The following is a 27,414-nucleotide window of genomic DNA, read 5'->3' on the forward strand; positions in this document are numbered from 1 at the left end:
TCAGTTAAGCTGGAACACTAATATCTTGTTCGTGGCAATTTAATGAGCCAAGGCATGTGAAAGTCAAGTCTGACATATTCTGAATATAGCTAGTGCTGTTACTGTTATTATTTGAGATTCAGCTTCATCTTTTTTTTTAATATTTTTTGTTTGTTTTTATTTATTTGAGAGTGACAGAGAGAGAAAGAGGCAGAGAGAGAGAGAGAGAGAGAGAGAGAGAGAATGGGCACGCCAGGGCCTCCAACCACTGCAAACAAACTCCAGATGCGTGCGCCCCCTTGTGCATCTGGCTAATGTGGGTCCTGGGGAATCGAGCCTCGAACCAAGGTCCTTAGGCTTCATAGGCAAGGGCTTAACCCCTAAGCCATATCTCCAGCCCCAGCTTCATCTTTTAATCAGATGTTTTCATATCCATACCTCTTGTTTGTTATTTAAAGTTTTTAACTTGATTATATAATTGACATTAATAAGGGATGTACAACTCATATTTTATGAATCTGTATTGTTCCTTGCTTTATTTCTTATGTTAGCTATTATTTGTATTTTAATTAAAATAAATGTAATTTAATAACTGTCCTACAAATAATAGATTTTGTGTTATTAGCAAATGAAGGAAAATATGAAATATAAAAATAGCATTATTATAACTATATGATTAATCTTAATTTTAAGAAAAACAAGAAATATTAAAAACAAAAATGAAAAAAAATTAGATCTTTAGTATCCTATATATAAACGTAATCATTATAATGAAGTGTCTTACAGTGAGAATGCTAGTTGGTTTATAATTTCTTGAAATGTGTTTCTTTTTTCTGTCTAGGGCTGTTCTTGGTCAGTAATATTTGTGGATCTCGATGCTCACAATCGCAACAGGCAAACTTTGTGCTCACTGCTACCCAGAGAATCAAGATCTCATGTGAGACTTTTTAATATGATAAAGTAAAAAGAGCTATCATGTACAACTTTTATGAGTTTTTATCTTCTTTTCCAAGCAATCATGCTAGTGTTAGAGATCACCCAGGAGTATGAGAAGATGTGATGCAGGCTGCCCTTCATTCCTCTTGCTTCTCAGGTCTTATGAAGTAAATAGGTGTGGACAGAGATGCTCTGCCATTTAAATCTTTTTGATAAGGCAATAGAAAAATATACATTTGTCTTTCTCAGAGGTAGCAGCATTATACCAAATGGACTAGTATTTTATGTTTGGATATTAGAAAAATAAACTTTTTTTTCCGACCCAGTAGTAGTGTATGTCTATAGTCCCAGCTACTTAGAAGGCTGCAGTGGGAAGATCACTTGCGTTCAGGAATTCAAGAGCAACCTGTGCAGCATAGTGAGACCGCAGCTCACTGAGGCAAAAAGAAAGAAATTAGGAAGGGATGGGGAAGGAAGGAATTAATTTAGATTTCTTTTAAATAAAAGTTTCCCTTTTTGGGGAAGAGGTGGTGGAAAGAATGTAAGAGCCAAAGGAAGGGTTGGACTCCTTACCACGTGCTCCCTCCAGACAAAAACATTGGCCTCGATAACCATGACCTCATAGTGCCTGACACTACCTACACAAGACCGTCATAAGAGAAGGAAAGGATCATGGCATCCAAATAGAGGAGAGACTTATTGAGATGGGGAGTGGATATGATGGAGAATGTAATTTCAAAGGGGAAAAGGGGGGAGGGAGGGTATTACCATGGGATATTTTTTATAATCATGGAAAATGTTTAATAAAATTGAGGAAAAAAATGAAAAAATATTTCCTTTTTTAAAATTTAATTCACTTTTCCTCTTACTGCACATTTTTGTAGGGATTATTTATGGTTCTAGTCTTTCACAATACAGAATGGTTTGATTATTCAAAATGACTATTTTTTTTTATTATTTATTTATTTGAGAGCGACAGACACAGAGAGAAAGACAGATAGAGGGAGAGAGAGAGAATGGGCGCGCTAGGGCTTCCAGCCTCTGCAAACGAACTCCAGACGCGTGCGCCCCCTTGTGCATCTGGCTAACGTGGGACCTGGGGAACCGAGCCTCGAACCGGGGTCCTTAGGCTTCACAGGCAAGCGCTTAACCACTAAGCCATCTCTCCAGCCCCAAAATGACTATTTTTGTGAGTAATGCAAGATTATAATGAAAACAAAACTCATTAGTAAGCATTATTTGCTTATTTTAAAAGTAATGACCATTTATTCTGCCACACAGTTTTCAGTTGACATTTGGATATATGTTCACACTTTTTTATACACATACACTTTACTCTGTGAACAAACATGTTTTCATATCAGTAAATAAGTATGTATAATATAAATTCCAATTACTTCTATAATATACACTTTAATAGGTGCTAATTTAGTCAACCAATTTTTGGATCTTTAGGTTGTTTTCTTCATGACTGTATTTACCTAGCTGCACATTTTTCTGTGGTTAACAAAATTGTGATAACTAAAATTATTAAATTTTTATATACTTTCTTAGTTAATCTTTTTAAGTTCTCATGATGAAATTTGAAGATTCTTTTTATTAAGGAGTAAAGTTGTCAGGTACAGTGCAACACATCATAGAGACATCTGTCCCTTATAACAGAGCAAACTCACCATCAGTTGGATAAGTTTTTTGATTTTATGCTCGTGGCTATTCTTGGGCTATGTAGGGTACAGATCACTGCAGACAATGACAAACACCTTCTTGTGTTGACCCCAGAACACAGATGCTGCCCTGCTCCCCTGCATCAGCTATCCTGCATTTGCCCTGGACGATGAGGTTCTGTTCAACCAGACACTTGATAAAGTGGTCAGAAAATTAAAAGGAAAATATGGATTCAAGCGTTTCTTGAGAGATGGGTATAGAACATCATTGGAAGATCCCAACAGACGCTATTACAAACCAGCTGAGATTAAGGTACCCAAAAGGAAAAAAAAATGTTCCATGAAAGTGGTGTAAAGCAAGGATCCAGGGGCTAAGTACTTAGGTCAAGTTCTTATTCTGGTGTGGCTTCAGGCAAGTTAATGGCTGTGATTCATTTCAATGCATTGGCAAAGTAATACTATCACCTAGAGTATGAGGTTCTTACGGAGATTTAATGACTATATATTTATGTATAAAATACATGTATGAATAAATGGTTACAATGGTACTTGACACATAGTTACTGCTCATTAAGTATTGGTCCCTGAGCCTATTTTCTCACAGTGAGCCACATCAACTCATTGGCCGAATAATTTTGATTGCATTTTCAATCGTTTGCTTGTTTGTCTTACATCATGTTTTTTCTCTTTGTGATCTATGTTTACACTGTTAGCCAGATGCTCGAATTTAAAGCTAATGCTGAGGGCTGTGGAGATGGCTCAGTGGATTAGTGCTTGTAGTGCAAATATGACAATCATAGTTTAGAACCCCAGCACACACATAAATGCTTGGTAGACATGACAATGTGCTGTAATCACTGCACTTGGGAGATGGAGACAAAAAAATCCCTAGGTCAAGCTGGCTAGCTAGACTTTGAGTGTTTGAGCTCTGGACTGAAGTGAGAGACCATTCCTAGGTAAATAAAGAGGAGAGTGATCCAGGAATACATCCAGTGTCAGCCCCTGGCCGCCAGTGAGCACATATTTGCATGTCCCTCCACACAGACATCTGTGCCCACACACAAACACACATGCATGCTCTAGCAGTTACTTTCTTGTTACTATAAATGAATACCAAACCAGAAGCAATTTATGGACAGAAAATGTGTTTCATTTGGCTTAAGAGTTCTAGCAAGTAGAATCCATCATGTCAGGGAAGCTATAGCAGGCTGAAGCAGGAAGACATTGTCCCCCTTCCCCACCCAGGTGACAAGAGCAAAGGAAGAGAAGCAAGGGGGTGTCGGACTACTTCTTCCAACCAGGCTCCACCTCCTAAAACTTCCATAAACTTCCAGCATAGCACCAGCAGCTGGTGATTAAGTATTCAGACATATGAGTATATGCCTTGACATTCAAACTACCATATTCCCCCTCTGACTCCCACAAGCTCCATGACCATCTCATGATGCAAAATGCATTCACCCCAATTTTAAAGGTCCCCATTGTCTCTGCCAGCCCTACTATTGTTGAAAAGTCCAAAGTCTAGAAGCTGGAGAGATTGCTTAGTGGTTAAGGTGATTGCCTGCAATGACCCAGATTTGATTTGCCAGTACCCACATGAAGCCAGATGCACAAAGTAGTGCATGCATCTGGAGTTCTTTTGCATGGCTGGAGGCCATAGTGTGCTCATTTTCTCTTTCTCTCCACTATCTGTCAGCTTATAAAATACATAAAAATACGTTTTTGAAGTGCAAAGCCTCAAAGCAGTCTGTAAAATCAAAACACAAGATCTGTATTTCTGATATATACCAGCATAGAATTAACATTCCCATCCCAAAAGGGAGGAATGGAGGTATAACAAGGGAAGACTGGACCAAAGCAAGGCCAAAACACAGTAGGACAAACACCAAATCCTGCAGCTCCATGTCCAATACCAGTATTCACAGTTTAAACATCTGGGCTCCCTTTTGGAGCCTTTTGCTTTGTTAACTCCACACCTTCAGCTACACTATTTGTAGCCTGTCTTGTGAGCTAGATCCCTCCTGAGGCAGCAGCTTTCCTTGATGAACATCCTATGGTACTGGCAGCTCCAATATCCTGAGATCTTGAGGTCTTTACTGCTCCTTCATAGCTTCATGAAATATCCTCTCAAAGCCTGCATGCAGTCATCCAGCTCTATGTCACATTAATAAGCCCCAATGCCTTTGGAAACAGGCTGCAGTGCCCTCCATCTTGCATTTTTCATACCTTCAATACCAATACCACTTGGACAATGCTTCCCTGTTCTATGGCCAGATTTAGATGAAATTCGATACCCATTGAACACAGCTGTAGCAACTTAGGTATGTTGACCTTGAGGAGCAGAGCATTCCTTTAGCATTCTCCTTCAGTTATTTTCCCTTCAAAAGATTTGCATGTTTTTTAAAAAAATTATGATTTTTATTTATTAGAGAGAGATGTGAATACTGGAGAATTAAACCTGAGCCCTGTGGCTCTGCAGGCAAGTGCCTTGACTGGTAAGCCTTCTCTCCAGCCCTGATTCATACTGCTCTGCTTGTCCTATCCATATCTGTATTTGGTTCCCACTCCTCTGCCCAAGCTGCACAGCTGGTTATTCTAGGCTCCTCCTTCCTAATTACCCACCTTTGACAATCATAATGGGCAGGTTTAGCCTTCTTAAATATCTTAAAATTCCTTTCTATATATTACTCTTTGGCTTAACCTGATGGTTGATAACCTGGAACAGTTCTTTTTTTTGCCCAGGGGGCATTGGACAGTATATATGGTTATTTTGAGTTGTCCCTTGGATGGGAGCTACTGGCATCAGGAAAGTAGAGGCCAGAGATGATACTAAACATACGGCAATGCATGGAATGGTCCTGAATGTTGTGATTTGTCCCAGGATGTCACGGTGCTGATGCTGAAATATGCAGATTTGGGTTGTCCTCTTTTGTCTTTGAGTTGTGCTTATGGCTGTCTAGCTGATTTATTTCTGTCCCTATAACTCTTCAGTGCTGCTGAATGCTCATAATAGCTGTATTAAAAAAAAAATGTGATCCTGCTCAATATTCACCTGTGGTTATGTTACTTCCAGATCAAAGTCTGTCTCTGAGCAGCCTGAGTCCTGTGTGGCTTGCCTAGCCCACCTGTAGGGATTCAGCTCGTATTGCTACTTCTTCTTGTATATTCTAGAATTACTGAATCACCGGTAATTCCCTTAACCTGCCTCATTCTTCCTGCATCTGTACTTTGTATGTTTTCTTCTGTGGAGAGTTCCCTTAGCTCACCTCCCAGTGAAGGTCACAGGTAATAGCTGAAACATTTCTTGGGCTATAACCTTTTCCTGACCTTCAGCATTCCCATGTTTCTGATGCACCATGTATAGACATATTGTGTGTATGGTACTTGTTATGCATATACTAGCCTCCAAACCCTGCTATAAGCCTCGGAGTGCAGGACGTTCAACTTTTGTTTCAGAGATCTACCTAGTGACTGAGAAGTGTTAATAAAAACTCACTACATATTTAGTGTGTGTGTTTCCAATGTGAGCACAATGAATACTCACAACGTATTTAACAAGTGCTATTTAGTATGCTTTTGAATAAGAGTCCTAAGGGAAAAAAATCTTAAAACAATGAAACTACTATATAATCAGACTCAATCTTATTGTTGTTATAAATAAATCTCTTACATATAGCCTAAATATAGTTCTAATTTGTTAATGAACATTTTCATGTTTTCTGTTTCAGCTGTTTGATGGCATTGAATGTGAATTTCCCATATTTTTTCTGTACATGATGATTGATGGTAAGTGAGCTCTTTCCTGAAATGTAAGTATGGACTATAAGTGCTTCAGAGGAGAGCTGAAATGAAATATGGCTCCTTTCAGCCAGCAGGAGACTGCACTTCACTGATGTTAACAGGCTCTGCATTTTTATATGCACTCTTCTGCTTTCTGAGTGAATGAATGCTAAATCATTTAAAGAATTTAAACTACTTTGAAGTATTTAAAAATAATGCTAATATACTATTCATATTTATGAAGAAAAGTTATTATAGAAATCATGAATGCTGTAATCATGGCACTGAATATCTATAACATTTATGTTCAAGTATAAAAATTATTATAATTAGTTCAGTATTCAATTCGAAATGCTAACATGACTCTCTAAAATCAATTTCTTGGAAAAATATACTTACTTGCATTTATTCTTTTCAATTTTATTTTAACATTTACATAAAAGTTTGCCACAATAATTTTAATTTTTTGATAATTTTAAATTTTTAAAATTTTTGCTAAGGTAAAATTTTTGGGCACACCCACTGCTAGTTTTGTATTTTTCCTTTCAGGAGTTTTTAGAGGCAAACCCCAACAAGTAAAAGAATATCAGGATCTTTTGATGCCAGTGCTTCACCAGACCACAGAAGGTATAGTTCTTTTCTTCAAGAATTCTTCCTACCAACATTTTTATAATATTCACTTTAAATACACAAATAGATACAAAATATAGCATATGAAATTTAAAAACAAATTAAGCCTCAAGTGAAATTAGAAAGAATAATCTTTATTAATTTATTTTAATAAATTTATTTTATAGAAGGAGTTCATTATGCAGGATGAAGAATGGAGATGAATTTAGTTGGTCATACTTGTGCTGAAGTAGTTTATACATGGGCAGAGTATTTTTGATTTGTCATTTATTGTGTAATTCCTTCATTCTGAGTAGTTTACAATAATATAAAGTGACTGGCTTTTTTCCCCCAGAGCACATCAAAAATCATACAGCTATATGGCTGGGGGCCCTTGACCCCGAGACCCTCACAGGGTTGCCTGGAAAGGCTGTGCTGTCATCTAAAAACACTATCATTGCCAAGGGCATTCCAGACTCCTTTAGACATGCATCTAGGGCCTTGAGCATTACATTGTGAATGTTTGCTGTTGTGTTAAAATGGGATCCTTTGACGATAAATGGAATACTCTAGAAATGGTCACAATGCTCAGTCTTTTGTGTTTAGGATATATTGTTTTCAGTCAAACACCAGCACAGACCACAAAAGAATATAATTGACTTCTATATAAGTGAAAATCTCAATGAAATTTCAAAAGCAATAGTCTAGTTATTTTGGGGTTAAAAAAGTATTAATATAATAGGAAGATATACTCATGAGAGTAGCTTTTGAAGCAGTTATATGTTGCTGTTCTTAACAACTCCTAACCCACAAGTCCATGGTAACTACTACCATTCCCACTGAGGAGGCCCTCAGTGGAATTGGGTCAGGGGTCAGGGAAATGATGGCACTAACACATGCTGTGTGCATGCAAAGTTTCCCCTCCCCCACCCCTCACAAATAAGTAAAAAAAAAAAATTTTAAAAACATTTATTTATATATTTATGTCAGGTTCACCTGTCTATTTTAAGAATGTAATGTAGTATTTCAAATTTCTTGAGTCATTTAAGATTATTATTTATTTAAGATCATACAGTTTCTCCTATACAAAGCTTCTATAGAATAGGCCTATTAAAACAGCTCTTAAGGGCTGGAGAGATTGCTCAGTGGTTAAGGTATTTTCCTACAAAGCCAAAGGACCCAGATTCAATTTTCCAGCATACACATAAGCCAGATGCTCAAGGTGGGGCATGTGTCTGGAGTTTATTTACAGTAGCTAAAGGCCCTGGCATGACCATTCTTTCTCTCTCTCTCTCTCCTTTTTGTCTCTCCCAAGTAAACAAATAAACAACTTTTCAGATGGCTCTGAATATTTGCATACTGGATATTTGTTGATGCATTTAAATGTTTAGATGGTAAAGAAGATGTCTTTATGTTGTCTAAATGATAATGGCTTACTGTGGAATTATTTTCAAAATCAAACTTTTCTCTATGTTAATTCACTGCCAACATCTGAAAGGACCCAGAATGTCCTACCCCATTTTCCTATAGCTTATCAAATCTGCTACCTTCTGTACAACCTTCTTTTCTTCCTGCTTACCAGGATTTTCAGGTTCTTACAGAGAAGTTTTGGGAAGAGCACTGTTTTGTAATAATTTAAATATGCTATTTTTGAATTCTGTAGGATATCCTGTTGTACCAAAGTACTATTATGTGCCAGCTGACTTTGTAGAATATGAAAAAAGAAACCCTGGTACTCAAAAGCGATTTCCTAGCAACTGTGGCCGTGATGGAAAACTGTTTCTTTGGGGACAAGCCCTATATATCATTGCAAAACTCCTAGGTAAGTGGTAAAGGTGTTTATTCCTAGTTACCACATTATTAGACATAGGTATTTCTTCAGTGATTTTTCTCCTGGAATTTGGGTGATATTTCATGCTACTGTTTGGTGGGGGATTTTTTTAGTATGTTAAAGTATATTAAAAATATTTTACTTTATGATATTTAGTTTCAGGGAAGAAAAATGTAATAGGTATTGGTGCCATTATGATGTTATAGGAACTGCATTTAACCTGGAATGTTATTGTTGCAGTCAGGTTCACATTGCTAGCAGAAATCACCTGACCAAGAGCAGCTTTGGGGGGTAAAGGGGTTTGTTTAGGCTTACAGATTCAAGGGGAAGCTCCATGAGGGCAGGAGAAAATGATGGCATGAGCAGAGTGTGGACATCATCCCCTGGCCAACATAAGGTGGATAATAGCAACAGAGAGTGTTTCAAATTCTGGCAAGAGAAAACTGGCTATAATACCCATAAGACCACCCCCAACAATACAGTGCCTTCAGGAGGCATTAATTCCCAAAACTCCCTCACATGGGAACCTAGTATTCTGAACACTTAAGTTTATGGGGGACACCTGAATCAAACCATCAAACTGATAACCATCCATAATGTAAAATGTAATACATTCAGCCCATCTTTAAAAGTCCCCATAGTTTTTATCAATCCTAATGATGTTCAAACATCCCCATAATCCAAGGTCTTTTAACTGAGCCATAATACCAAAAACTCCTTAAAAAAACCATAATGGCACTGAATAAACACTCATACTGCAAAAGATGGCACTGGACATAGCAAAGAAATATTCAAAAACTATAAGATTTAAACAGGGAAAACATCAAACTCTGTAGTTCCAAGTCCAACAACTCTAGTCATTGAAAAGTCTCCAAGTCCGATAATTCTAACCAGCAACAATTCTCTGGAGTTCCAGTTCTGCCCGCCAGCTAGGCTGCTGACAGTCCTGGAAAACTTCATCAGGGCCACCAACTTTCCTTAGTAGCTGTCTCAAGGTTCCAGCATGTCCACTGCAAATCATGGTTCATCTTCAAGGCTCCATTGGGTCTCCATGCAGGCAATCCAGCAAACCTAATACACACTGCCCATGGCCATTTCCAAAACACAAGACTGTGTTGCAAACTCAATGACCCTCTCTTTCCTGCATTTCTTATACTCCACAATACCAGGTAGGGTGCCAATTTGTTAATCTAGGGAGAGGGGGATAAGCAGACTTTGAAGAACAGGACACTCCTTGAGCACTCAGCCCCTTCAAAAGAGTCTATATTCTTCCTGTTGCTCCAGTGCAGGTCAGGTGTGTCCAATTTCTAAGGTTGTAATCTGTCATAGAATTGCAGCTGCATAGACAGGAGTTCCAGCCCAAAGTTTTCTTTCTGTGCCATATCCCTCTGCTCATACCAGTCCATTTCTATGCAATGCAACCCTGCACAAATTCTCAGGACACAGGCATAACAGCAAGCCTCTCACACAAACTGCTTCTAGCCCAGTCCAAGCAAAGCTTTTTCTCACCCCTATAAGCCAAACTTCACAGTCCATAGTTCTTACTGTATTTAGGTCTGACCAGAATAATCTATTAAGCTGTACTTATAGCATTGGAAGGCATCTCTTAAGCCAAGATTTCAAATCCTTTCACATTCCTCTTGAACATCAGTTCCAAAAGGTTAAAGCCATACAGTCCAGTGTCCAGCAGCAAAGCCATGGTACCAATGTTATTTCTGCAGTCAGGTTCTCATTGCTGGCAGAAATCACCTCACCAAGAGCAGTTTGTGGAGACAAAAGAAAATTATTTTGGCTTGCAGACTCGAGGGGAAGCTCCATGATGGCAGGGGAAAATGGTGGCATAAGAAGAGGGTGGACATCACCCCCTGGCCAACATCAAGTGGACCATAGCAACAGGAGAGTGTGCCTAACATTGGCATGGGGAAACTGGCTATACGACCCATAATTCCACACACAACAATACACTGCCTCCAGGAGGAGTTAGTTCCCAAATCTTCTTCAGCTGGGAATCTTGTATTCAGAACATCTAAGTTTATGGGTGAAATCTGAATCAAACCACCACCATTACTTTCTAGAAAAAGGCTTTGTAAGCACTGAGTGATTTTATATGATATACAAAAATTCCTGATTTAATATAACAGACATGTTTGAGCATTGCTTTAGCAAATTATTTCCAGAAAGAGTTGATCATCTTTGAAAGTTGTCTTTTATTTCAATAAATATATGTTGGTAATTTTCTTGCTTAGCTAGAGGCTTAATGAAACTTTATTCATAATTCTTTGAAGAATCATATTCTTGGCTTCTACAAGTACATGTGGATCAGAATGCCCTAGAGCTTTTCATTAAAAGGGCTATCATTTTAAAGTTACCTTCCCTATCTGACAGACTATGAAGCAAGTTAATGGTAAATGCTGTGGCTACACTAAATAAGCAAACATGCTTAAGTATATAGACATGGTGGTTTTTCACATTTATTTATAAGGCCTAAAGTAGTTTTTCACTACAAGTAATTATCTTTGGTTTATTTTTATATTAGTGAAGAATATTGCTAAGGCCAGATTTCTAATTTGAATTTTTTACAAATAAGAGTAAACTGAAAGTTACCAAAGAAAAACTTAAGCTAATACTATCTTAAGTATGCTTAAGACAACGTACTTTCCCAGATATATTGTCTAAGTCTCTATATGTGCTTAATGCTACTTGAGAACATGCAGAAAAGGTTTCTTTCTTTAAATGGGTCAGCTTTTTGACAGTTAATATTCTTTTTTTAATTAAAAAAATTTAGAGCAAGCAACAGAGAAAAAGAAACAGAGGAGAGTAAGAATTGGCATGCTAGGGCCTCAGCCATTGAAATCAAACTCCAGATGTTTGTGCCACCTAGTGGGCATGTATGACCTTGCACTTGCATCATCTGCGCATCTGCTTAATGTGGGATCTGGATAGTAGAACAGGGGTCCTTTGGCTTCACAGGCAACCACCTTAACTGCTAAGCCATCTTTGCAGTCCAGAGTTAATATTCTTTATACAAGTTTTTCTCGTAGATTTTTCTAAGTGAAATGGTTTTCTTCTTCTTCTTTTTCCCCTTATTTTGAGAGCAAGAAAAAGAGAGAGAGAGAAAGAGAGAGAGAGAATGGGCATGCCAGAGCCTTCACCCACTGCAAATGAACTCCAGACATGTGTGCCCCTTGTGTACATGTGTGACATTGAGTGTTTTCATCAATGTACGTGGGACCTGGAGATCAAGCATGAGTACTTAGGCTTCGCAGGCAAGTGCCTTAACCACTAAAGCCATCTCTGCAGCCCTAAAGTGGTTTTCTTATAATCAAGCCAAGGTCAAAATTTGTTTCTGGTTAGTGTGATTTCAATCTAATTTGCATAAATACACTTAAGCTTCTTGATATTTAGAGCCAAATAAAAATATTTTAGTAGAGTAGTAGTTAACTTGCGTAAGAGCAAAATTTAACATTAGAACCATGTTTCTGATTCTTGGAAATCATAGTGGACATGATGAGATTTTTCTGTGATTCATGTATTGAAGTTGGACACCTAGAAGGTGGTAATTTGAAGTCTAAAATTGTTTTCTTTCCGCTTTTTTGATAAATATGTAACCTGGGGTTACTGCAGTTAAGAATTCTGTTCTATCAAAGCATCCTGGTAAAACAAAGAAAAAAAAAATGAGAAATTAGGAATGCAGAAATAACTATATCTCCCATAGGCAAATTGAACCTTAAAAATGTAAGAAAAGAAAGAGGAGTTAGGGAGATGAGACGGCTCAGTGGTTAAAGATACTTGTTTGCAAAGCCTGAAGTTCAGGGTTGAATTCCCCAGCCAACCCAAGTAAAGCTGGTTGGGCATTCCTTTGCATCAACAGTAGACCCTGGTGCACATTTGCATAAATATACAAATGCACACCCACACAAATAAATGTATAAAAATTATCTTAAATAGGAAAAGATTAAGAACAGCAAGGCATTGACTTCCTTATTCCAAAATAAATGTGTTGAATGTGTATGTATTGAAAGTAAGCATCATTTTCTCATGTTAAGACCAGCATAAACATAAAAACTAGAAAAAGAACGAATTCTACCAAACTCCTTCTATGAGGCCAGCATCACCTTGATACCAAAACCAGGCAAAGATAGAACAAAAAAAAGAAAATTACAGACCAATCTCCCTCATGAACATAGATGCAAAAATTCTCAAAAAATATTGGCAAACAGAATACAAGAGTATATCAAAAAGATCATTCACTCTGACCAAATAGGCTTTATCCCAGAGATGCAGGGATGGTTCAATATATGCAAATCTATAAGTGTAATACATTATATAAACGGGTTGAAGGACAAAAGTCACATGATCATCTCATTAGATGCAGAGAAAGCATTTCTCAAAATCCAACATCCCTTCATGATAAAAGTCCTACAGAGACTGGGAATAGAAGGAACATATCTCAATATAATAAAAGCTATTTATGACAAGCCTACAGCCAATATATTACTAAATGGGGAAAAACTGGTATCTTTTCCACTAAAATCAGGAACAAGACAAGGGTGTCCACTGTCCCCACTTTTATTTAATATAGTTTTGGAAGTCTTAGCCATAGCAATAAGGCAAGAGACACACATAAAAGGGATACAAATTGGAAAGGAAGAGATCAAGTTACCATTATTTGCAGATGACATGATTCTATACATAAAGGACCCTAAAGACTCTACTAGCAAACTGTTAGAACTGACCAAAACCTACAGCCATGTAGCAGGATACAAAATAAATACACAGAAATCAGTAGCCTTCATATATGCTAACAACAAACACACAGAGGATGAAATCAGAGAATCACTCCCATTTACAATTGCATCAAAAAAAAATAAAGTACCTTGGAATAAACCTAACCAAGGAAGTAAAGAATCTCTACAATGAGAACTTTAAAACTCTCAAGCGAGAAATTGCAGAAGACACTAGAAAGTGGAGAAACATCCCTTGTTCCTGGATTGGAAGAATCAATATTATGAAAATGGCAATCTTACCTAAAGCAATCTACACATTTAATGCAATCCCTATCAAAATTCCAAAGACATTCTTCATGGAAATAGAAAAAATCCAAAAATTCATTTGGAATCACAGAAAACCTCGAATATCTAAAATAATACTGAGCAACAAAAATAAGGCTGGTGGTATCACCATACCTGATTTTAACCTATACTACAGAGCCATAGTAACAAAAACAGTGTGGTACTGGCACAAAAACAGACATGTAGATCAGTGGAACAGAATAGAGGACCCAGATGTAAGCCCAAGTAGCTATAGCCACCTGATATTCGATAAAAATGCCAAAAATACTCATTGGAGAAGAGACAGCCTCTTCAGCAAATGGTGTTGGGAAATCTGGATATATATCTGCAGAAGAATGAAAATAGATTCTTCTCTCTTGCCATGCACAAGAATTAAGTCCAAATGGATTAAAGACCTTAACATCAGACCTGAAACTCTGAAACTGCTAGAGGAAAAAGTAGGGGAAACCCTTCAACATATTGGTCTTGGCAAAGACTTTCTGAATAAAATATTACAAAGCCCCGAATGGTGGCTCATACCTTTAGCCCCAGCATTCTGGAGGCTAAGGTAGGAGGATCCCTGAGAGTTGGAGGCCAGCCTGGGCTAGGGTGAGATCCTGCCTTTAAAAAAATTCTAATTTTTATTAATTTAGATCACATTTATTTATTTATTTGATAGAGGCAGGAAGGGGGGAATGAAGGGGCAGATAGAGAGAATGAGATAATGAGTGCACTGGGGTCTCCAGCCACTGCAAACTCCAGATGCATGTGCTGCTTTGTGCTTCTGGCTTATATGAGTACTAAGGAATAGAACCTGGGTCCTTAGGCTTCACAGGCAAGCACCTTAGCCACTAAGTCATCTTTCTAGCCCCCTAGGCAAATTTTTAAGAATTAATTTTATTTATTTATTTGGTAGAGACAAAGAGGGAAAGAAGCAGATAGAGACACAGAGAATGGGCACACCAGGGCCTTCAGCCCCTGCAAACAAACTCCAGATGCATGTGTCACCCTGTGCATCTGACTTATGTGAGTCCTGAACAATCAACCCTGGGTCCTTTGGCTTTGCAGGCAAGTGCCTTAACCACTAAGCAATCTCGGTAGCACTCCCCTAGGTCAATTTTTATCCTATCAAAATCTAATAAAAATACTGTGCTCTATATATGCCTAAGTCAATGATTATGCAATGAAACTGTGTTACTTCTGATGCAGGATTTTCATTCCAGGAAGGGAGTAAATTCCATAAAGTATAAGAGGTTCCAGGCCCATGGACCTCAACTTTTAGGCTCTTATCCAAGTTAGTAAGGAATTGAAAATATGGACTCCAAGTAGGGTAAATTGTTCATTATAAGGTTTATCTTAGGAAGAGGTAGGATCCAGAGGGAAGGCTCGCAGGAAGCCTCAAGCCAGGTTTGGATGGGGGAGGGGAGATGGAGACAATGCCCTTCACATCTCTGGGGAAGAAGCCTCTGGAAAAAGCACATGCTCTTATAAAAAGCAAAGCATGAGAGCCCAAGCCGGAAGGGGCAGGAAAAGACAAAGGTGTAGTGAAGGACTCAGAGATTAAAGGGATATCATACATGTAACAAAACAATGTTTCTAAAATCGAAGCACACATGGAAAGCAAGCAGGAAACCACCTATACAAAAAGAAAGTATCCCCCTCTTCCCAGCCAGGCTTGGAAGGGGTTAGCTAACCAGTGGTGGCCAAGAAGCAAAGACTGGGAGAGTGAAGAGCAGGATAAAATACTTACACCCCCCCCCACACACACACACACATACACACACCCTTCAGGCCCACTTATGGACTGAACATCCAACTAGGATGCGCCTCTTCATCAGACTCAGGTGTGTGTGAGAGAGACCTGATGGGTTGGTAGACTCAAGAGGCTGACTCGAGAGGCCAGCCTACCCTAGTGTACTAAACTGAGGAAGAAGCAGGAAGGTTGCTGAAGAATTGCTTGTAGCCATCTTGGTTGAGACTGGATCAGACATAGGTTTAATACTGCCAGAGCAGGCAAGGTGTCATCTCCTTGGGTTTCTGCCCCTAGCTGACTGCCTAAAATAAAGCTGTCTTGCTCCTCTCCTCCTTCATTTCTCTTCCATTGTTTGAGGAAGAGATACCTGATGCTGTTTTCTGAACCAAGGTATGAATACCTAGTGTGTTTTCAAAAAAATAGTTAAATCTTTATAGTATTCCCCTTTCCCTAGTAAAATGACATGTAGAAAATAAGTGTTTCTATATAGTTACTAAATTATATATTTTATAGTTTTAAAATTTACTTTTTTTCAAATTTGCAAGCAGAGAGAGAGAGAGAGATAATGGGTACACTAGAGCTCCCCCCCCCCTGCAAATTAACTCCAGATGCACGCACCACTTTGTGCATATGGCTTTACGTTGGTACTAGGGAATCAGACCTGGGTTGTTAGGCTTTTCAGGCAAGAGCCTTAACCCCTGAACCATCTCTCTAGCCCTAAAATTTACTTTTAACAGCATATACTAAGAATAAGGTTTCATTATGGTATTTTTCAAACAAATCTTGTTTTTTGTTTCCCTTTCCCCTCTTTTCTCATCTCCTCCCAATTGTACCTTACCTTATCATAGCCTCTTTTCTGCCTTCCTACTACAAACACATATATTATAAATATGTGATTTATCTTAATATTATTAGTAATAATGTCAACCCTTAAATTTGAAAACCTAAACACTTCCATATAAGATATTTCTATAGAAAATTTAACTTTTTACAAATATAAGTATCACTAAAATATTTATCACATAAAAAATCAGTTGAAAACTGATCTTTATGCTGAAATTGTTTTTGAGGTTCAGAAAACTAAGCAGATGTTACAAATATAATGATAACTTCATTCTAAAACTTCTATAAAGCCATTGTATAACTTTTAGTTCTTTGATGTTGTTGTTTTTGAGGTAGAGTCTCATTATAGCCCTAGAACCTTCTCTGTACTCCTAGGTTGGCCTCAAACTCAGTGATCCTCCCACCTCTGCTTCCTGAGTGATGGGATTAAAGGTGTGTGCCACCATGCCTGGCCTAACCCTTTGTTTTTATTCATATCAGTTGCTTAAAGAGATTTTACTTATAGGGCTGGAGAGATGGCTTAGTGCTTAGTGAACTTGCTTTCAAAGCCTAAGAAGAAAGGTTTGATTCCCCATTGACCATTTAAAGCCAGATGTACAAAGTGGCACATACATCTGGAGTTCATTTGTAGTGGCTAGAGGCCCTGGTGTACCCATTCTCAAATACCCACCCCCCTTTCTCTCTCTGTCTCTCTCTCTCACACACACAAATAAATAAGTAAAAAATATATGAAACAAAAAAGAGATCTTCTAGATTTCAGCTTGTCCTTTCAGTATGGGCATAATTACACTTTTTACTTTGTATATCAGATTTTGCAGAGATGACCTCCATTCAGGTTCCACTAGACAATCCCAAATCATAGAAGAAAAGAACTTTGCATACTACATAACAACTTACAGAATGTTAGTAGAAAAAATAGGATAGATATTTTGAAGACATTAACAAGCATCAATAGTTAAAGCAAGACATGGTATTTATTTATTTATTTAAGAGAGAGGCAGATAGAGAAAGTGAGAGGGAGGATGGGTATGCCTCCAGGCACTACAGACGAAGTCCAGACACATGCACCACCTTGTACATCTGGCTTAAGTGGGTACTGGGGAATTGAACCTGGGCCTTTTGGTTTTATAGGCAAGTGCCTTAACCACTAAGCCATCTCTCCAGCCCCAAGATATGTTGTTTATACTTCAGTTATTGAGAAATCTTAAGTACAACTTTACCCTCAAAACAAACTACCAAAATATTCAGATGAATAAAAACATGGTTAAATTTCATGAAAGGACTTTTTCTTTTGGGGATGTCTCTTATTTAATTTCCTTGAAGCCGTGATAAGAGACTTGGTGATTAAATATGTAAGTACTTTAAAATATATAAATTACTATATACATAAAAAATTTCCACATTGATTTCTTAGGTTCCTAAAACCTATGATGAGTCATTATTTGAAATCCAGCTCATTTTCACATAGACGTTTTAAATGATTACTGGCAGCTAGTCATCATGCAATATAGGTCACTTCTCTGATACTATATGTTTCCTCAATTTCTCATCCCCTGGTTTCTTTTACTTATTTTTTTTTAATTTTTACATTATTTCTGTACTATAGTGGACAAGCCATTGATTTGGGGATTATGAGCTTAGGAATCATTTAGTTTAGAGTTTAAATACAAGTTATGTCACCTACTGCCTATATTTGGTGAATTCGCTTAGTTTCCATAAACATTTGTTCCTTTATTTTGTAAGGATTACCTAGAAAGAAATATGCCAAATTAGTTGCTTCATGCCTTGGTATAACCAAATACCTGACAAGAAACAACTTCAGGAAGAAAGGGTTTGTTTTGGCTTACAGTTTCAAGGGCACACATTCTGTCATGGCAGGGAAGCGTGGCAGCAGGAGCAGAAGGCTGGCTGGTCACATTGCTGCCACCATCAGGACGAGGATGTGCAGGAAGTGGGGCCTGAGCCATAGAACTTCAAAGCCCACCCTCACAGCCACTTCTCCAGCAAGACACTACCTGTTAAAGGCCAAGTGGTCAAACATATGAGCCTACAGTAGACAGTTCACATTCAAACCATAACATTGCATTGATTTTAGGATCAATGGAACTAAAATACTTCCTCTCTTTGATATCCTTTCTTCTTTTTCTTCTCTTTAGAAATATGTGGGAATATGTGTTTTATAGTTTTTTTCATACAATCAACATAAGATACTATTTAATGTTTCTTGTAGGTCCTCCCAGAGCCACAAAATACATTACAAAGTGAAAGTTTTCCCCCAGTTTTTGTTTACCCTACTGTAAGAATAACTAGCATTCTTAAAATATTTAGGCTGGACACAAAGGGGAAGGAGACCAACACAGAGAAAAATCAACTACCAAATCAGAGAGCCAGAGCCTCAGAGGCCCCCAACACCTCAGCACTGAAGCAGACCAAAAATGAACCCAACATGGCTCAGGGAAATTTTGTGGAAGAGGGGGCAGAAAGAATGTCAGAGTCACATGTTGGGTCATGATATGCAGAGACATTTATCATACCAATAACTGTGGGCTAACTCCACAATGCACGACCCATTTACATCAACAAGGAGGGGCCATTGGGAGGGGGGAGTTCATGGATGAGCCTAAACAATGGGACCAAACTGCCTGTATTTGCTGAAAAGAAAACTAATAAATTTAAAAAAATATTTAGGCTGGAAAGATTGCTCAGTAGTTAATCTGCTTGTCTGTAAAGTCTAAAGACCTAGGTTTGATTCTCCAGTGCCCAGTTAAAGTCAGATGCACAGAGTAATATGTATGCCTGAAGTTTGTTTGCAGTGGCAAGAGGCTCTGGTGCACCCATTCTGTCTCTATCTGCCTCTTTCTCTGTCAAACAAATAAATAAAAATATTTAAATTTTAAAAAAAAACTAAAATATTTTAGTTTAATTGCTAGTAGGACTAGAAAATTTACATAAAATTTGTAGTACCACCCCTTTAGTAATTTTTCTCATTGCTGTGACTAAAAATCCAACAAGAAGCAATTTAAGGGAGGAAAAATATATTCTGGCTCCTAGTTCAGTGTATCACATGGCAGCAATGTCAGAGCAGCAGGAAAGGCCTCACTGCTGTGGCCCCAAAAGTGAGAACTGGTTTCCAGATGTACCAGGAAAGAGAGATTATTGCTCTTGCTCAGCTTTTCTTTTTCCCTTTTGATTGACTCCAAGACCACAGTCCATGCAATAGTGACACCTGCATTCACTGTGTGTCACCACCTCAGTTAATCCTCTTGGGGAAATCCCTCATATAGATACACCCAAAAGTGTGCCTCAATCCACTAAGTGCTTCTTAATCTAATCAAGTTGACAATCAAAAATAATCAACACGTGCTGGAGAGATGGCTTAGTGGTTAAGTGCTTGCCTGTGAAACCTAAGGATCCTGGTTCAAGGCTCAATTCCCCAGGACCCACGTTAGCCAGATGCACAAGGGGGCGCACGCATCTGGAGTTTGTTTGCAGTGGCTGGAGGCCCTGGCATGCCCATTCATTCTCTCTCTCTCTGTCTGCGCCTCTCTCTGTTGTTCTCAAATAAATAAAAATAAACAAAAAAATTTAAAAAATAATAAACACAATTGCCAACCTATGAGTAAATTTCAATATGAAAGCCATGCTGCCTTGAGAGTAGGGAGGAATTTCATATGTACTGGTATACTTTGCCTCAGAAATACTAGGCTAATTGTAGACTAGGGGGAAATACATACACACACACACACACTCACACTCACATATACACTGGGGTAGAGTCATGAGTAAGAAGTACATACCTATTGTGCTATGGATGAGAACACTGTGTAAGTTAGAACATAATTATTAATTTTAGTAGAATAGCACTTGTGCCTTGCTTTTATTTGTTCATATATTTTATTTATATTTATTTATTTATTGGGAATATTGTATGTGTGTGTTTGTGTATGTGTGTTTGTGTGTGTGTATTTGTGTGCATGTTCATGTGTGTGAGTGTTGGCATGTACAATGCACAACACACATGTGAGATCAACACAATTTTTAGGTTCGTTCTTACCTCACCTTTGAGGCAGGGCCTCTGATTGTTGTTCACCATTCCATTCCTGAACTTGCAAGAAATTCTGATGCCTCTGCCTCCCTGCTCACAGTAAGTGGCTTTTTGCACGAGGTCTCCGGCTCCAAACTCATGTATTCAGTGTTGCACAGCAAGTGTTTTACCCACTGACCCATCTCCCCAGCCCACATTTATACATTTTTGGACAAATTTTTATGTATGAAAGTAATTTATTTTGATCAAAACCCCTTCTCATTGCCTTCTCTTATCTCCCTTCCACTGAACCTTTCATCTTCCCAGGTAGTCCCCATTTTCTGTGTGTGTATGCACGCACACGCACACACATATGAGACCCACTGAGTTTAATTAGGGTTTCCTACATGAGCAAGGATTGGGGGTTATTTTCAAGAGCATTTCCCAGCAGTATCCTCTGTTGTCACTGGCAGGGCTGTTTTTGAGCAAGGAGAAGCACCTTGTCTGGTGGCTGGCCTGCTTGGTTCTGACGAAACAAGCTGATCCACACTGATTAGAGTAGTTCTGTCTTGCTTCTCCACAGAGATCTAACATGGCTTAAGAAGTTCATGTATGTATCATATAATTTGCAGAAAAAGAGAGTCTGTTGTATATTATCTTGCTTTTTTTTATTTCCATGGGTTTCATTGGTGAGATTCCCAGTCCAACATTTTACCTGAAAGTCCACATTTTACGCTTCCCAAGGATATATGGTTCCTTAATGTATTTGCCATCACACACAAATTAAAAAATAAAAATAGTTTCATTTCTATGGAATAACTGTGAAAACTCAATTTGTAAAATACTTGCTTGTGGGTAATTTTTCACATATCAGTGATCACACAAATGAACTAGGGAAATAATTTTCTGCTTATTTAAAATATCAGAATACTAATTAACCCTGCCTCATGAGTTAAACTCACATTAATAAATTGCTACAATTAAGCCTATCTAGTTTGGCTTCAACTTTGCAAAGAATATATTTTTTTCAAAGCAAAGAATATCTACCACATGGTAGCCATAAATATTAAGCTTATCAATTTTGTACCCAACTTTGTGATTTATAAAATGATCAGGATGCTGTACAGAGTGATATATGTGAAATGGCCAGGCATGGTGATACATACCTTTAATCCCAGCACTTGGGAGGCAGAGGTAGGAGGATCAATGTGAATTCAAGGAAGCCCTGAGACTGTAGTGAATTCCAGGTCAGCTTGGGTTGGAGTAAAACTCTACCTTGAATGTGTGTGAGTATATGTGTGTAAGTATAAGTATATGTATATGTATACATATAATGCTTACCCAATTCTAATGACATTGTAAGCATATTCTAAGGTTTCTGTCCTTAATCCTTTTTCTTCTGCTAATATTACTTTTTATTATAAAGAAGAAAATTGCCCATAGTTATTAAATTATGATTTGGTCATTTTGTTTCTTGAGTAACTTTGTAGATGTGCTTGGAAGTTACTCCAAAATAGAAGTATAATATAGGTCTATTCCCAAAGCAAAGCAAGCAAATCCTAGTCTGTTTTACAGAATTATTCATTGCCTAAATGCCTAAAAGTTTGTAGAAAATGAATTATAATCTTTTAAACAAAGGATTGTATTCATAGATACATTTATATAAAACCGAGCATGGTATTTGTGGTAGTTTGAATGTATGGCCCCATTGACTCAGGTGTTTTATTAAAATTGAGTTTGTAGCTTCAACCCCTAGCAGGCAGACTCCTGCTACAGGGACCATGTTACTGGGATGGATCAGAATTTCAGCCTGAAGGTATGGAGGCAGGTTTTGAGCTCTGGCGGGCTTTGTGTGTGCTGGTGTTGGTACTGATTGGTGGTGCTGGCTGCTTGGTGGTGTCTCTCTGCTTGGATTTATGAATGGCAGCCAGCTTCTTCTGCCATTGATGGAACTTCTCCTGTATCTGTAAGCTTGAAATAAATCCCTTCCTCCCATGAAACAGTGTTTGGCTGGGTGTTCATCAGCATCATGGAACTGTCTACCACCAAATTTGGTACCAAAAGAGTAAGGTTTTGCTGAGATGAATCTAATCATGTGGATTTTGGTGTACCTTGTATACTGAAGGAATATTGATGGAATTGGTGCTTGGTACTGAAAACCCCTTCTAGAGCAGTAAGCCCAGTTTTATGGGCTATTCTGGTTAGACTTTGAAAAAATGAAGTGCAGAGAATTGTGTTGGCTTATGAACTTTCAAAGGAGAAAGAGAGAGAACTTTGTTGGAACTGGACTACTGGCATAAAGGTTGGCTGCATTCTGCTGCCTATATCCAGAGAGTTTGGGCAAGGTTAAATTTAAAAGTATTGACTGGTGTCCTTGTCAGAAGATTTAGAACTGCAAGATATATGATTTATCACAGGAAAAATTTTTTAAATTTTTTATTAACCACTTCCATGATTATAAAAAATACCCCATGGTGATACCCTGCCCCCCCATTTATCCCTCTGAAACTCCACTATCCATCATACCCTCTCCCCATCTCAATCAGTTTCTCTTTTACTTTTGATGTCTTGATCTTTTCAGGCACTTTGAGGCCATGGATATCCAGGCCATTTTGTGTCTGGAGGAAGCATATTGTATGGAGTCCTGCCCTTCCTTTGGCTCTTCTGCATTATTAGACCCTGAGCCTTGGAAGGTGTGATACAGATATTGCAGTACTGAGCACTGTGGTCATTTCTTTCCATCACCATGATACCTTCTGAGTCGTCCCAAGGTCACTGCCATCTGAAGAGAAGATTCTCAACCAAAAGTGAGAGTAGCATTAATATAAGGGTGTAAACATTAACAGAAGTGCTTGCTGGGCAGTTTGATAAGCATAGTATATACATTTGGCCAGACAACAGCAGACGTTACACCCCTAGGGCTTATAACTACCCCTGCTTTAAGTTTTCAGTATCAGGGATGTATTCCCTTCCCATGGAGTGGGCCTCCAGTCCAATTAGAGGGCAGTTGGTTTCCCCCATAACAGGCGTGCCACTATTGCACCCATTGGCTCATTTGGCCTGGCTGGCCAATTATAAAGCTTGCAGTGTCCACTGATGAGTATCTTTACTGGTGATTTCTCTTTCTCCCATTGAACTCCATGCAGAATGTCTTCTTCTAGCTTTCTGTCAGCTGGTCTACATGGAGGAGGTTATCAGCTCAGTTCCAGCAAGATTTCTCAGTGGCCTTGCAGCCCAAGTATGTGAAGTCTTGAGCAACAGGGTCTTACCACCTGTTCCTGGTGGGAAACCAAGGGTCTTGGCAATGGCCTATAATTTTGGGGGGGCATCAGGGACCTCCCTGGCCAACAACTCAGTGGAAGGTATCCCATCCCTGGCACTGAAAATTTTCTAGCAACAATCTACAGCTCCTGAGTGTTCCATTGTCTAAAAAAGTAGGATTACATATGTTTTATTTATATCCTCTTAGATTTTGATTAGCTGTCCCTCCACCTTTCCTTTACTCAATCTCTTCCCCAGACCTCATTTTGGGCCTTTTCACCCCCATGAATCTATTCTTCTACTTGCATATATATAATACCATCCTATTAAGTGCCCCCTCCCTTCCTTTCTCTTCCCTTTCTATCTCTTTTCTAGCTTACTGGCCTCTGCTACTGAGTTTTTTCCTTCTCACACAGAAGCCCAGTCATCTGTAGCTAGGATCCACATATGAGAGAGAACATTTGATGCTTGGCTTTCTGTGCCTGTGTTACCTCACTTAGTATAATCCTTTCCAGATCCATCCATTTTCCTGCAAATTTCATAACCTCATTTTATCACAGGAAAATTTTAAACAAGTTTAATGTTATGGGCACAGAGACAGGTTTAAGGATTCTGAAGCTCCTACTGCCAAGCAGAATGATACCATTAAGGATGGGTCAGTGGCTTATATTGAAACAATGGAAAAGATAACTGAGATGATGTCACTGAGGAAAGACTGAATGAATAGGAATGAAAACTCTTTTGAAAGGAGATGACTGAAAGGAAGAATTCTGAAAGGTAATGTGCTCTTCAAGGTCATCATTTATTTCCTGCCTGGACTGACAAAATGGCTGTGTTGCTGCACACATGGTATGGTTTTTGGAAGCATGAAAAATACATGGAAGTGGGTCATGAAATACACATGGCTCCAGGATCCACTGCTGAAATGCAGCCTGGGAAACAAGGAAATTTCCCTGTGTGGCCAGTGAGGCCATTGTCTGAAGTTAAAAAGAACCACTGCTGAGGTGTGGCATAGGAGACATGATATTCCTGTCTTAAAGGCCAAAATGGTCAGTGTATAGAGCTGAAGATGGGCCATAGTTTGCAATGGAGACCCAAAAATGTTTTGGATATACCATGACTATGCAAAGGATGCCATGGAGTGTGGTGTTGTGGACCCAGGCTACTGGCTACTAAGCTCAGCTGGAGGGGCGGAAATTAGAAATTCAGAGATGTTTTCACTGGTTTTTGATGTCAGACTTGAACTGTAGATGTTTGATGTTTAACCTGATGTTTATTCATTTTACATGGGTTCAATCTTTCCTTGTCATGTCTTATAGCAATGGAAATTTTATTCTTTATATGTTGGGAGTATGTAACTTGTTTTGAATTTACAAGATTCATAGCTAATGAACACTCTTAAAGCTGGCAAAGACTATGTGAATCTTAGAAATAGGACTGAATACAAGTTACATTGTGATATTATCACAAGTTTATGGTAGCCAGAGGCGGAACATGATAGTTTGCATGTATGGGCCCATAGACTCAGGCGTTTTATGAAAACTGAATTTGCAGCTTCAGCCCTTAACAAGCAGACTCCTGCTACAGGGGCTGTGTCACTGGGGCAGATCCGACTTCCAGTGCAAAGGTATGCAGAGAGGTTTTGAGATCTTACGGGTTTTGTGTGTGCTTGTGTTGGCGCTTGCTATTGCTAGCTGCTTGTTGCTCTCTCTGCTTGGATTTATGAATGGGGGTCAGCTTCTTCTGCCATTGATGGAACTTCTCCTTGATCTCTAAACTTGAAATAAATCCCTTCCTCCCATGAAACAGTGTTTGCCTGAATGTTCATCCCAGCATCATGGAACTGTCTACAACAGTATTGTTTTTACATAATATTTTTAAATGAAAGATTACGAATGCACTGAGCATTTTTAATAGGTTACTTGCAATAACATATAGAAGAATGCTAACTCACTTTAGTGAAAGTTAACATTTTTATAATTCCATTAATTTATATGTGTGTGAACATAACTCAACTTTACAGATGTAGAATTGCTGGGTTGGAGCATATGCTCACTAAATTTGCATAAATACTATTAAGCTTACTCTTAAGAAGAGTATGCAGAATTACAGTTCAAGAGTACGTCCCACCACCATCTTTTCCCAGCATAATGCCCTCTGACCTCATGCAGAAACCTATCAACCAGTGAGCCTCAGCTGCTGCTGAGTATATCCCAGGTCTGTTACACAAGACAGCAGAGGTATACTGATGTCGGGCCTTGCAACCCACGTTACTCTACCCTCCCAGCTAAGTATTGCCTTGCTTGCTATATTCTTAGATTTTCACCAGAAGTAGCCACAAGGAACTTGCACATGAAAATGCTTCAGCTGGTGATATTGTTCTTAGGCTGAAAAAATGCCCCATCTCAAATATCTTTTAGAATTGATTATCAGCAAAATTATCTCTCTGAGATGAACTGGTTGACAATACAAATACATTATTTTTAAAAACATCTTTATTGAGATATAATTTATATACTATATATTTCACTTATTGAAAGTTTATAATTCAGTTATTTAAAGTATATTCACAGAGTTGTGTGATCATCACTACAGTTTCATAACTTTTTATCACCCCTTTCAAAAAGCCTCTTATCTTTTAGCAGTCTGTTCTATTACTTTTCTAACACTCTAATTGCTTTCCCAATACTCTCCAGCTAAAGGTAATCAATAACTCCTCTCCTTTTTATTGTTTACTCTATACTTTTCATTATCCCCCAAGCCATATGTGTGTCCCTTGAGGTATGACTTTTCTTGCTTTATATAATATTTTCCAAATTCCTCCATGTTTTTTTCCCATATCATTATTTAATTCATTTTTATAGTTGAGAAGAATTCTATTATTAGATAAACCCATTTTAGTAAGTAGACAGTATTCCAAAACACTCCTCCCCTTCCTTGATTTTGTCTGTAAGCTCTTCCACAGTGGTCCATGAGCCTTTGAGGGTGTGATAGATATGCCTCACTGAGTGGTATACACTCCACTGTCAGTTCTAGCACTTTGATGAGTTTTGAGGCTCTCTAATAGTCATCTCCCTCTTAAGAGAAGCCTCTCTAACCAAAAGTGTGAGTAGCATTAACATATGGGCATGAACTTAAGTATTTAGAGGGCAACTTGGTGGGCATAATAAACCCATTCAGTGGCTACTTTTCCATTGGATTTTAATTTATTTATTCATTGACAATTTTCTACATGTATATACTGTATTTTGATCATATTCATCCCCTATTACCTTCTCTTTTCACCTCACTGGACTTCTTCCCAACTGGTCCCCTTTCTACTTTGATACCTTTGTTCATTTGTCTGTCTGAATAGGGTTGTTTTCACAAATATGGGCAACTTACCAGTGGTTACACCCACTGAAGAAAATGTCTTTCTCTCCTCCAGCTACCCTTAGTTGCCTTAGCGTTGTAAGGTCCCTAACCCCTCCATGGTGGAATGTTGACAGGCCCAATCTTGTGTTTAGAGTCTAAGAGTGCGACAACCATTTTTAAGACTCCAGCCCTCCTGCCAGCTCTTAAGTTCTGTCAGCTTCCTCTTCACCAATGTTCTTGAGTCTTGAAGGGGTGATACAGATATCTCATTTTTGGCTGGGCATTCAACAGTTACTTATTGTTAGTACAATTATCAGCTATAAGTCTCA

General features: G+C 38.4%; 1 protein-coding gene across 2 annotated transcripts in view; it reads left to right on the plus strand.

Moving 5' to 3' along the window:
- Window positions 1-27,414, plus strand: part of Phkb (phosphorylase kinase regulatory subunit beta) — a 236,070-nt gene that overhangs the window by 100,857 nt on the left and 107,799 nt on the right. For both annotated transcript variants that reach the window (XM_004664836.2, XM_004664837.3), the window contains 5 exons: window positions 821-916; window positions 2,695-2,892; window positions 6,308-6,365; window positions 6,909-6,986; window positions 8,632-8,790. In XM_004664836.2, coding sequence (XP_004664893.2) covers window positions 821-916; window positions 2,695-2,892; window positions 6,308-6,365; window positions 6,909-6,986; window positions 8,632-8,790 — 589 coding nt within the window. The remainder of the gene's footprint in view (window positions 1-820; window positions 917-2,694; window positions 2,893-6,307; window positions 6,366-6,908; window positions 6,987-8,631; window positions 8,791-27,414) is intronic.

This window comes from Jaculus jaculus, chromosome 1, assembly GCF_020740685.1.
Source record: "Jaculus jaculus isolate mJacJac1 chromosome 1, mJacJac1.mat.Y.cur, whole genome shotgun sequence".
Lineage (NCBI taxonomy): Eukaryota > Metazoa > Chordata > Mammalia > Rodentia > Dipodidae > Jaculus > Jaculus jaculus.